Here is a 13861-nt window from a genome sequence, read left to right as displayed (position 1 = left end):
TACATTAAGAAAGTATTTCAGAAGACTTGTCTTTACTAATATTGTCTTTGAAATGATGCTTGAAAAGATGCGATACAGAACTCGAAAAAAGATGAGAGCATAGTCCTTTTTTACCGTGTTTACACAGGGACACGGCTCGGGGGTTCGACACGCGAGCCGTGTCGAACACGGCAATTTTATGCTGTGTAAACGCGATCACTGTGATCCGCGAGCCGTGTCGAACACGGCTTTTTTGATCCGCCAAAGTCGTAGGTTTCAACCCGCGAGCCGAGTCAGACTCGGCAATTTTTTCGTGTGTAAACAGAAAGCCGTGTCGAACCCTCTTGACCTAGGTCACTGCGCGCGCTTTCACTTTTGGCATTGTTGTTGTTCGCACGGACAAGATTCGATTCCGGCGGTGAATTTCCCGCCTTTAATTTGCGACGTCATAATTCTTCTTCCGTTCGAGATCCGCGAGCCGTGTTGAACTCGCCTTTTTATATGTACGTATAAACGCGATCACAGCATGCCCTCTTCGCAGCGTTCGACCCTGCTTGAGGATTCAACACTCGAGCCGAGTCATGTGTAAACACGGTATTTGTTAAAAAGAAATCTCTGTAAAGACGCGCGAGCGAATAGTGCAAGCGTATTTGAAGTCAAAAATTAACGCAATCTCACCCCTTTGCCACACCTAATGGATTTCCATTGGTTGACTGACACGAAAGAGCTATAAAAGCGCGTTTCTAATTGGATATTGATTAAAAAGTAGGTGTGTCTTACAGAGATAAAATGAAGATAAAATGGTTCTCAGAATACCAATTTGGAGAGATTTTAAGGGCATTTTATCTCACTGATTTTAACGGAGATAAAATATTTTATTTCATCTGAGATGATCTCAGAATACCACCCCTGATGGCCGGGCCCTTGCACAGAGGGAGCTGAAGGGCGCCGATACAATGGGAACCAAGATGGGGCTGGGTTGAGCAGTGTAAGATTATGTTTCAATTGGAAACCAACTTAAAGGTCAAGTCCACCTCAGAAAAATGTTGATTTGAATCAATAGAGAAAAATCAGACAAGCACAATGCTGAAGATTTCATCAAAATCGGACGTAAAATAAGAAAGTTATGACATTTCAAAGTTTCGCTTATTTTTAACAAAATAGTTATATGAACATGATGAACGAGCCAGTTACATCCAGCATTTGAGAGAGTCGATAATGTCACTCACTCACTATTTCTTTTGTTTTTTATTGTTTGAATTATAAAATATTTCAATTTTTACGAATTTGACGATGAGGACTTCCTTGCCTGAAGCACAAAATGTTGAAATAATGTAATTCCACGTGTTCAGGGAGGAATGAAACTTCATTTCACATGACAATGATGAGGAAATAAAAATATTTCAGATTTCATATGATAAAATACAAAAGAAATGGTGAGTGAGTGATGTCATCAGTTCCTCATTTGCATACCGACTGAGATGTGCATATAACTGTTTTGTGAAATGAAGCGAAAATGCCATAACTTTCTTATTTTACATCCGATTTTGATGAAATTTTCAGTGTTATGCTTGTTGCATTTTAGTCTTTTTATTCAAATCAATTTTTTGTTGGGGTGCACCTTGTCCTTTAAGTGCGAATATTTTCTTTTTATATGCCTCAAATTGAAAAGCAGGATATGCCTATTAGAATAAGCAAGTCAAATAATCTATTATTTGATGATTAGAATGAATATAAATTATCATAATTCAAATTTTGATAGACTGAAATCCATTAACTTTGAATAAAGATAATTACTTGCATACAAAAATTTCAGGAATTTAACATGCAAGAAGCATAATCGGTTTTGAATCTTTGCCAGTCGTAAGACTCATTGCTTTTTTTCTTCATCAAGTTATTCAATATTCAAAATCAAACAAAGGAACATATAGAGGTGAATGCATAATAAAAAGGAAATAATCCCAGATCAGGAACTAATATAAGATACATGAAGGCAACAGAGGTAACTTACAGAGAAAACGGATCATAATAATATAAACAACAGTTCCCAGTTAATCGTAATGTTCTCACTTAATCGTAGAGTATTCGTGGTGATCTAATCATAGTTTTCTTAAAGGATCGCACGATAGTGGAAACGAGGTATAGACATTACTACTACTATATAGGACATATTTTAACTTCAATATTTATCATAAAGTTTAGAAATAGATTATGATTTGGAGAGGTTTCCATGTGCAAAAATCAATTTTGTGTACTTCCCCCTCCCGTTAAGCTGAAGTAATAAAATATCAGGTTACAGACACATTTGTTTTAGGCTCCATCATCGAATTTGAAAGAGAATAACCATTATTTCCGCCGAGCGACAATGCCGTTATGTCATGTATCAGACACGAGAAACAATATTTATAACAACTGTGAATATCCTATATTTAATTTGTGTAATGCATGAAGAAAAGTGGCGCTTGAAAATGATTTCGGGTGCCTGAAATGGGAACAGGCGCAATATTATTTTATATTCGGTGGCTTTGATAGCTTGATAAAGTGTACACTGTCTAATATCACTGGCAAAGGTATTTCATATGACTGTTGATGTGAACAAGATGTGTACAATTTAATGTTACATCCTTATCGATTAGCAGATTTTGCCGCATGAAGACATTTGATTCCAAGTTTGGAATACCGTTATATCTCCCAAATGCATTTAGCTTGAATATCATTTGAATTTAGTGAATTGAACCATTATGAGATAAAGCTGACAATAAATGGAAATTATTCAAAGCATTGCACATGAAAAAATAAACATGATAAACAAACGAACAAAAGAACATGTGAATAAATAAAAAAAATAATCAAAAATTACCTGTGCAATTTATTAAGATTCTATGTTTAGAAGAAATAAAAATGCGATCCTTTATCGGCTGCTTTTCAAAAGTTGTTGTGGACATTTATCAGTTTTCTGCTTATTTAAAAAAAAAAATCTGACGAATTGCGACTATGATTACTATACCACTGACGTTCGTGCTGAAAAAAATAATATTCATCTTTGCAATTTGCGATATTCAACATCTTTAAGTATTACAGTAAGTGGGCTCTAATAGCATTTTTCCAACAGATGTCACATCCCCACTGTCTTGTTCTTTTGTATTTTATTACATGAAATTAGGTTTATTCATTTTTTTTCCTCCAAGAACTACAAAAATTGGATTGACAACTGATTTAGTGCATTAGATATTATTGCTGCAACATATTTCCTTATAAGGGAGACATATTATTCACACAAGTATGAAATAATGAAAAAAAAATATGATTTTATGTAATAACATAAGAAAACGGAATGTGGGGATGTGACATCATCAACCCACCTAATGAATATTCATGACGACTGTTTTCACAAAATATTGCTAAACTTTAAACTTCAATAACTTTGCTATTTGTTGTCCGATTTTGATGAAATTTTCGGTATTTTGGTTAGTGAATTCTACTCGATGTAATAAGATTTAAATATTTTCAGCCCGGACCATCCCTCTAACTATCAATAGCTATTTTAAACTCCATTTTTGGAAGACATCTTTGATTTTTGTTTTACACACCAGGCCACTGGCTGTCCTTTATAATTGTCCCGATGTACTTCTTCACCCTTAAAACCATGAAATAGAAACCAAATTAAAGCCACTTAAGTGAGAAATTGATGAATTGTGGATATTGAGCCTACCTCAGCCATTTGGGGGCCATCTTTGATTTTCCAGGTAAACTGGTGTACTTATATACACTCTGACTTGTATCAGCAAATTCTTTTCCCCCTAGACCATGGAATATAAACCGAATTAGGATTCTAGTAGATGTGGCGGCCACCTTGGACGCCATCTTGAAAATAAAACTATCCCGGATGCCGATTTGGGTAGATTTTTAGTATTTTATTCCTGACGTCAAATACTGCCAGAAACAGTTTAAAAAAAAACTTTTGTTGCAATTTGTACCGGGTCAAACCATGTATTGACCCTTATATTGTCCTTATTTGAGTGAATACCACCCATGTCAGTTTTTATATTGTTGATGGAGCTAGCTATCCATCTAAATTAATGATTTCCGCCTTCGAGTAAAATTATGTTCGTTTTCTGGAGAGTTTTGAATGATTTTCATTCTATCTTATTTATTCATGCGTGTATTGGTATATACATGCACATACAGATATTGATCAGTAGCACACGCTGAATTGATCAATTTTCAAATTCATGAATCACAATATGATTACAGATTAAATAAAAACCAAAATCGTAAATACAGGATTGTATCAAAACTTAGTCTACTTGCAAGATTATCTCACGACATGGAAGGTAATATAGAAAAAAGGGGATAGCTTTGCCGGGGAGATAGAGAGAAAGAAAGTGACTGGGAGAAAAGAAGAGAGAGAGAGTGAGAAGGTGGAGAGAGATGTGTGAGAGAGAGTTGAAGTGGTACTGGAAAATAAAATGAGAAAATTGAGTAAAAGAGAAGGGGAGAGTCGAATGAAAAACATAGACGTAAAAATAAACGATAGTTAATCATGATAAGCAAAATACATACTAGGCACATACATATTTAGATACAAACAGAGATTTCCACATTGTAATGCACTCAACCCAGGTGAGGTAAATGGGGTACGGTAGGAAGTAATCCCTCAAAAAGCTGTGAGCACCGAAAAGCCGGGGTAATATCATGAACATAGGAGCGCTTTGAGCATCTAACAAGGTGGATACGTGCGCTATACAAATTTCATTTATTTTTTTAAAATTCTCATTTAATACATTCAACTTGAGAATCATTAAGATAATAAAATATTTCAACAAGACAATAATTGCAGTCATTCTAAACTTACATGTATGTTTATACTCCAGAATGACGATGGAAAGCCAAAGAAAAGATTCCCCCAAAAAAAGAGAGAGAGGGGGGATACTTAGTGAAGGGTGTGCAAGAAAGTCATAGAGAGGGGAGAGAGAAACAGAGGGGAAGGGGGGTGCATGTACACAAGGTATACTATTTGTATTAAAAAAAATGGAATCAGAAGGCATGCTGATATGGTACCATTGAGATTGGCTCATTTGCCTGTATATAAAAAATACAGGGAGATAGGTAAATCTACTTCATTTTCTTTGCAAATTGAGGGTTGGTGGATTGACGATATCTGTCAGTATTTTACTTGTGAGGAAATCAGTCATGTTTCGCAATTGTCTAGTGCTAGAAAACGGGCCATGTGTATAAAGTTTTTATAATTGTTAGTTTCGTAATTTCTGTCCAAAACTTAACAAAAGTGAGTCCCTTCTGGAAGATATATAATGAAGTGAGTTTGCCTATTACTAGAGCATCATAGTAATTAACGTTAAAAAAAATCATAGGACCTATACAATTATATTGACTACCCGCTTTGGAACACATTTTAATTTATCAGATTATTTGATGGTGATAGAAGTGTGAGAGACAGGGGAAGCATATCAGAGAATGAACCTGAACAGTACAGTCGCCATATTATTAGCTAAAGTTGCCTCCGAACAATCTACGAGATGCTTTGGAAACAATTTCTGCAATGTGTAGGTTTCATTTGAGATCAATTTGAAGAGTAACTGCTATTAGTTTGATATTTCGAACAACATTAAGTTGGGTGGGGTTAAGGGGGAAATTAAGACAGCTAGTTTCTTTTAGAATAAGGTTACATTTTTATGGTCTGGGAAAGACATCGTCATCACTACACCATGTTGGCCATGTTGGAAGACAATCAAGAGACAATCGCAGTGTGTAATTATCGTAACGTTTTACTACTTTTCCAATATCAAATCAAAATAAGTTCCCAAACTGGGAAATTATGAATGCGCCCCTGACATATATTGTAGCTTTCCTATCATGTCCAATAAATTGTATCCCCGAGTACGTCCAGACCGACACGTATTTTGTGACCGATATGGCGTCAGTAAACCATAATAATATACTTGTGTCTGTGAAAACTACTTGAAACAGACTTGCAGAATCTCACCCCATTTCCCAATCCTACTGGAAAGAACACAATGTGGAACACATTGTGAAATCACCTTCATACTGTAAAATCTGAGCATTTCAACAGTGTGAATCCACATAGTCGGCCATAGGTCAACACGCTGTAAACAGTCACACCGTCGAGGTGTCCACAATGAAAATATCTTCTCACTGTTGAATTTGAGTGAATAAATTTTTCACATACTCCATACTGTGAACACACACACTGTGTTCGTTTCAGCAGAAATCACAATGAGGATTCCCAAAAACGTCAAATTCTTCCAAACTCGACTTAGTTATTAACCCTCTGCTTCTGTTGCCGCCGTTTAGTGATATTTTTAATGTATCGGGAAAGACGAGTCGAGATCAAAATGAAGAGCTCTTTTTGGAACTCTCTGAAACTGTTGACAAATGAGGTCACAGCGCCAAGGCACATGTAGAGGTAAGAGAAGATCAAGATCTGGAACAAAAAGAAACATATAAAACTTTAGTCAATTACAGAGTGATTTTTCGTTGCTCACACCACTTCCAAAATGGATGAGTCAGATCGGATTGCTTTAAAATGATGATTTCAACATTTGGTCTGATGGTATAGCTTAACAAGATTTCTAACTCACAGGCTTCATGATATTGTCTCTGGCGAAAACTGCTTCTATATAACACCTGCAAAACAATGGACCTACTACATAGATTCATGGCAAAACATATCCCTAAACGTAATCCTAATCCACACATCTCAAACTCTAGCATAACCATGATAACCCTAATCTTAACCATATCATGTATAAATTAATGCAGAAGCATCGACATGGGAGCTTATATTGGCCATTTCTGATGGTAGGACTGCGAGTTTAAAATCACATGACCCTAACTCTGCAATAGCACTATTTCGTGTTGTCAAGCATCCCATGTATAAATCCTAAATTCCTGGAGAAAAGTGTCAGAACAATCAGAAGCAGTCTTAGGTAGCATCATTGGTCTACTAGTCACATATCATATACCCCTAAGATCAACATGACTTACTCTTAACAAAACCAGCTGAAAAACAGAAATTCCTGAGAAGTCTGGTCGAATATCTCCGAACCCTATGGTGGTCACAGTCTCAACGTTATAGTAAAAACTGCTTGTGAATGTCCAGTTTTCCTGCGTGAAGGAGTATGCTAAACTGGGCGGGATGAGCATCAGTATGACGATATGATATAACAAAGTCATATCAGCAGAAACAATTCCAATTTTTGGACAGTGATTCAGACAGATCTGTAGACCCATACTGATTCTGTTGAGGCAGAGCCTCTGAAGGATTTGACCCACTGAGCTAATTAAACTCCATGTAAGTAAGATGCCTACGACAGCGTAAGGCATGCAGAAGATCTGAGCCAGTCCCGTACGTGGAGAACAATAACCAAATCCTGAAGAAAGTATAAAGACAGATAAACAAACCCTAAAATAGTTATCATGGTTCATGAATATATATAGTTGCCCGTGGGGGTGGGCATAACTCAAGTCTTATTTCATCTAAATGACAATATGAGTGAATATCAAAAAAATCGGAAAGGACCCCAAATTACAACATTAACATTTTCGGTTGACTCATGATGTCCATGGGCTGACTGATAATAGTATACAAATAATGAATGTATATGAGTGTAATGGACAAAATACTTCATGAGGTGAAATATGAAATGAAGAGATCATCATTTATTTCATCTTTCACCGAATAGAATATTCTGTCCATTGCACGAATGGAAACATTCATTATTTGGTTTATATATGAAAACTAAAAAAAAAATTTTTCCTATGAATTTTATGAATTTTGAAGCAAAATATGCTCATTCGAGCTCGGTCTTTTGATTGTCGCGCAAATACAGCATGCGCGGTGCAAACACGTGTGCAGTCTCGTTGCGCGCGTGCAATGGACAAAATCGTATGGATCCAAATTTCCAAATTGCACGGTTGATGACGTCATTGTAAAATGGGATGAATGATCTATATCAAACAACCAATCAAATGACAACCATTAACACAGTCAGCTTCATTATATCTATATTTTGATTACCCAATCTTCATTTGGTATCCGTGGGTTCACCTCATCTCAAGCACAAATCTTTTGCCTTTTACTTTCCGTGCAGCCAGTTCGGGATTTAACAAAGAGAACACAATGCTTTTTTGTTGACCCAAAAGTTCGGTTCATAATCTATTCATAAACAGATGAAGGTGCGCATCCCATGACGCAAGTATATTCCTTATTTTGAGTGTGGGTTTGTAATTCAATTCAATTCAATTTATTTCCATTCTTCAAAATAATACAAATAAGTACAAGATAGATTGATTCAATTTAAATAATAGCATAAACAAATTTCAATATTGAAAAAAGATGATATACATATTCGAAAATGATTAAATATAAATTAACATACATGTCAAGTTTAAATCAATATAATCAATATCATTAAATATAATTAAATCAATGCAATTATATATTATATGAAGAATGGAGAGGTCCACAGAAAAGCAAAGCTTGTAGAATGTGGACCCCTCAAAAAAATAGATACAAGGAATATAGAAATATACGTAAAGATTAGTTATAATTGAACAGTTACCATTAACATAGTCAATTTCATATATCTTTATACAACCCATACAAAGATTCTTGTATTTTGATTGGTTGAGAGCCATTTAATATTTGATCCATTTTGTGCTGCATGCAAATTTTATTTTCCATTGCACGTCGATCGTGCATATTTTTCTATTTTTCCATTGCAGGGTTGAGCTATCTCGTTCAGTGTGTATAACACTAATCATGTGCGTGTACGTACATTTTGGATGTGTGTGTGTGTGTGTGTGCGCGCGCATCTGTGCGCACTCAGATTCATGAATCAAAATGCGTCACAAAAGAACAAAAACTATTATCAGCTTTCACCTTTCAATCACCTTTCTTCTTCTCTTTTCCATTTTATTCGTCTTTTTATTTTATTTCATTTTTTTTCTCGTCTTCCCCTGTATTGTCACAACCTGATAAATCACGGGGGGGGGGGCAGGGTGTCACCTATACTACTGTAAAGTGTAACGCCGCATCTGCTACTTCTTGAACAACGCTTCTCATTATCGGTTTGTACATTCTATATTATGTAGATTACGGGCATACACTGCCCCTTCCAGCCCTTAAGTTAAACAGTATGGCCCATGGCACAGATTTTTTATATTCATTATGGTGATATCACACGAGTAGCCTACAACTCCCCCATTAACACTAAAAACATACGCACATTCAAGCCTATGTTTTGCTCATTCTGATGATATAGGACATATAATCCATGATATAATGTTGAGAAATGATCTGTATTATATGTCATCTCATAAAATTGAACACTGATGATCTTGCGATATAGACTAGATAAAAGATGGAAATTATAAGTAGGGAGGTTGCCTTATCTTGTTTGTAAGTTTAAAGCTAATAATACATGTATATATACTTAAACATCAGTCTTTAGGACTACCCCTACCTGGCCCCTACACCCATTAAAATCCCGCCTATGGCTCTTGTCAAAAGGAATAGGATTTCTAGTAAAATGTTTGTTTAAAAATCAAAAGAAATGTTTCATTTCACTTTATTTGAAAGACTATGGAAGTCGGAGAAGAGGCATAGGCCCTATTTTATATAAACGTATTTTCGTGTTCGAGTAAATTGCTTTATTTAGAGTATGCTTGAAAAGTATGTTTTCTAGTACATTCCCCTTTTTATCTTCATCTTATTGTATTTCGTTTCAATTCCATGACCATTCTTAGCCTAGAGACTCAACGAGCTTGTATCATCATGAATCTTACCAACTGTAGTCACCACTGTTAATGCAAAGAAGTAAGAGCGTTTTACGCTCCATGGACGGTCAAAATAAGTGTCATCGACCGTTCCTGTGCTGAGTTGGGAAGAATAAGGATGACCGCTCGAGTATCCCCCGTCTCCTATGGCCGTGGTCACGATCCTCATCATCTCAGCAACATCCTCCTCCTCAACGCAATCATTTTCTGACGAAAGTCGTCTGAGTGCTTCGTGAAAGTCTTCATACGCCTCCAATGCAGTCTTACGCTCGAATGTGGTAAAAATTACTGCTCCAACAAACATATATGCCAACACAATTGCAAAAGTAATCAAAATTATCACCCATTTTGTCTTTTCCGGTGGCGATATTTTCCCTTTGTCTTCATCTTCATCTAAATTGTCTACAGTCTCTCCCCCTATACCACTTTCTTTCTCCCCATTTTGACCGTCGATTATCACGATATCTGTCATTTTCTAGTCATCATCAACTGCTTACAGATCGAAATGGAAACACGAAATCACGATATAGTCCATCACCACTAGACCGAACATAAGAAGAGGTGTCAATGTATATCAACTACCTTCTCTGTACGTTATAACTTGAAATACTACCAACGTTATTACGTAAGATCACCTAATTTCAGAGCTCATATATATATCCACTCCATAATATACCTCTTTTGCAACAATTATGCTGGTGGACTAGTTACGTATTTTCCAATATCTGTCTGATTACCAGATCAAACCGATTGGATACTAGTGGTGGATCCTTCATTGACCAGGTGGACAGTCCACCTGGTCAATAAAGGATCGTGGACTAAGCCAATGATCGACGTCGAGATCAACTGAATCTTTGAGTGTGAATAAAAAACCCAGAATCGCACTGCTTCATAACCATGTAACCATGGAGGTATTTGAAATAAGGTTTCGAAAATTTTATCTGCACAACTCTGATAGCAACATGCCTTACAGAACCTACGGCAAATGTATATATACATACATACATACATACATACATATATATATATATATATATACATATATATATATATATATATATATATATATATATATATATATATATATATATATATATATATATATATATATATATAAATTATATATATATACAGTTGAGGCCGAAAGTTTACATACACCCATGGAATTCAACGAAATTTGTTCGCTTGCCAAACATCGTAAAATTTACTATATCTTCAGAAATATAAATACTACCATGACAAATTTGGTATCAAATGAAAGCACATGTTTAGCTCTTTCACATGATGGGGATGCCGTTGAGATTAAAGAATATTTCAGTTGAAATTTTCTTTGAAGGAAAAAATTAATATTCATGCCAAATGTATTCTATTGTTTGTTATTATATTTTCAAAAATCGTTTCATAGACATATATAAATTCAAATCTATGATTTATATTACACTTTCTATCATGATATGTCACCACTGAACAAAAAATTTGAAATGTTTGTGTTGAGAAGTAACTAGCACAAATATGGAAAAGTTTTTGTCAAGTTTTTATTTTTAATTTGTAAAAATATGAAGATTCTTGGGGGAAAAATGACACCTAAATATTTTTCAGCTCCTAATGACAAAGCAATGTGATGAAGGGGCATGACGTACGCATTTGTTTGATATCAAATTCGTCATAATAGCACAAATATTTCATAAGATACATCTGAAAGGTTGGAGGAGTGACAACATTTTCTAAATGTTGCTTTTACCACTTTAAGTGGTTCTACCTAACACTTAAAATGTTGGATTCAGCTTTATACAAGGCTGGATTTAACATTTGGAAAAGGTTGTCACTCCTCCAACCTTTCAAATGTTGATTCAACATTCGAATTTTTAGAGAGTATATGTATACATATATATATCACCAGGGGCGGACCCAGCCTTCGCCAACAGGGGGGCGGAATTTTTTTCAGCCATATTTTCCCCGACCGGCCGCTCGAAGATGATTTTGGGTTTCTATAAAGGGGTAGTCCTATTATAATAGTCACTTCTTAGCTTTAGTCTTATAAATCAACATAAATATATAATATCATAATCCTAATTTATATAATGCGAGTGCGAAGCGCGAGCTTAATTTTTTGGGGGAAATCTTGTGTATTTTATCCTTAAATTTGAACATTCTGGGCAATGTCTGTTATCCTGACAAAGATGTGTATGCAGCTTAATAATTACTTACGAATGCGAAGCGCGAGTAGAAATGAACTGATGGAAAAGGTGCATGTTAAAGACTACATTAGCCATGAAGACGTTACATATTTTGAAAATCAAATCAAGCGTGAGCAGATTTTTTTTTACTTTTTTACCTAAAGAAATGGAAATTCTAAGCACTTAACTTAAACAGAATAGGTATGTATCTGAACAATTGATGCGAGCGCGAAGTGCGAGCGGAAAATTTTGAGATTTAGACCTGCTGAACGAGACACTTGATTTATTCATGTTTTGTAAATCATGAAAGGTTGAGTAATTGGGGATCTTCCTAGTTACATTAATTAGTGCAAAGTGCGGGCAGAATTTTTTTATATACATTTTGAACTGATCGAAAAGGTACCTGTTAAGGATTGCTTGCACTCAGCCATGAAGACGTTACATGTTTCAATAATTAATTAATGCGAGCACGAAGCGCGAGCTGAAAAAATGACATTTCTACATAAAGAGTGGAAAATTTTAATCAATCGTGAACAGGATAGCTAAAAAACTGAACAATTAGTGCGAGCGCGTAGAGCGAGAGAAAAAAAATCGAGATTTAGATTGACATTTCTACATAAAGAATGGAAAATTTTAATCAATCGTGAACAGGATAGCTATATAACTAAACAATTGATGCGAGCGCGAAGCGCGAGAGAAAAAAAATCGAGATTTAGATCTAAAAAACAGTACACTCTATTCATGTTTTGTAAATTATGAAAAGAATTAGTAATAATGGATCTTCTTACAAGCGGCGAGCACAAAGCGCAAACAGAAAATTGTTGGTATTGTGATCCGAAACTGGATAATGATTTGAATAGAGAACAAGTTGAGTATCTGAATATCTAGGCATTATACATAATTAACAATTAACTATCATCTTTTTTTAATGTATTACTTTATATAATCACTTTATCACTTTATTCACTTTATCATGCTTTATACGTCCTTATTTTAATAATATCATATGGACTGATGATTGTATATGTATTATCACCATTGACTGTTTTTAATTGTATATAGTTGTATTGTTTGTTATCCAGGGCCTCATGGAAGATCAACTTTTGTTGAATGAGCTACCTTGGTGAAATATGAATGAATAAACAAATAAATAATCTTTTATTATGAAAATCAAAGCGAGCGCGAAGCGCGAGCTTAAACTATTTGATATTCCAATGTGAAAAAATTCAATTTCAGCTCTATACTTTTTCACGCACTTTAATTGTGAGGTGGAAAATAAAGACTATCTTCCTATTCATCTTGCTAAGCGCGAGATGAAACAACAGGGAGAATTTGATTATTGAATTAATATCTTATTCATCAATGCCTAATGAGGTCGCAAAATCTGATGATATTATGGCCTGATAACTGGACATTTCTAGCACTTTTGTAATTATAAATAGGATGCATTAGTTAATATATTTTTTACCATTAATGCGAGCGCAAATTGCGAGCCTATTGTTTTTTTTATACATTGTAATGAAAAGGGAATTTTAAGTATAGTTTGTTGTATAATCAATAATGACACATACATAACTCGCCAATCAAAATGCGAGCGTGCAGCGCTAGCTGATATGTTTTGACAATTAGACCTGAATAGGGGATATTCGATCCGCGGTGAAATATGTTTTGTATATTGATTTCCAAACTTGATAGTTAAACTCCATGTTGAATAAGAAATGAAAGTCACCTAAAAGGCAATGCGAGCGCGAAGTGCGAGCGAAATTTTTATGTAGTGACATGAAAGTTTTTTTTAATTTTCCAAGTCTTCCCCTCATCTTATTTTATTCACTCGTCTCCTCTTCTTTTTTCTCCTCTCTTTTCACTCCCTTTTTTTCTCTCTCCTT

The 13861-nt window shown here is 35.1% G+C and overlaps 1 protein-coding gene across 1 annotated transcript; it reads right to left on the bottom strand.

Annotated features, from left to right (window-relative positions):
• Window positions 1-5332: 5332 nt before the first annotated feature.
• LOC121419322 (potassium channel subfamily K member 2-like) lies at window positions 5333-10413 on the bottom strand. The gene is made up of 3 exons (XM_041613732.1): window positions 9808-10413; window positions 7006-7391; window positions 5333-6442 (listed from the first exon to the last, which is right to left on the bottom strand). Exons 1-3 carry the CDS (start codon window positions 10268-10270, stop codon window positions 6275-6277), a joined length of 1017 nt encoding a protein of 338 aa, XP_041469666.1. The 5' UTR covers window positions 10271-10413; the 3' UTR covers window positions 5333-6274.
• Between the last annotated feature and the right edge of the window lie 3448 nt (window positions 10414-13861).

This window comes from Lytechinus variegatus, chromosome 7 (genome assembly GCF_018143015.1).
Source record: "Lytechinus variegatus isolate NC3 chromosome 7, Lvar_3.0, whole genome shotgun sequence".
NCBI classification, from domain to species: domain Eukaryota; kingdom Metazoa; phylum Echinodermata; class Echinoidea; order Temnopleuroida; family Toxopneustidae; genus Lytechinus; species Lytechinus variegatus.
Note: the sequence above shows the minus strand (reverse complement) of the source record. Positions and strands in the feature narration are given on the sequence as shown.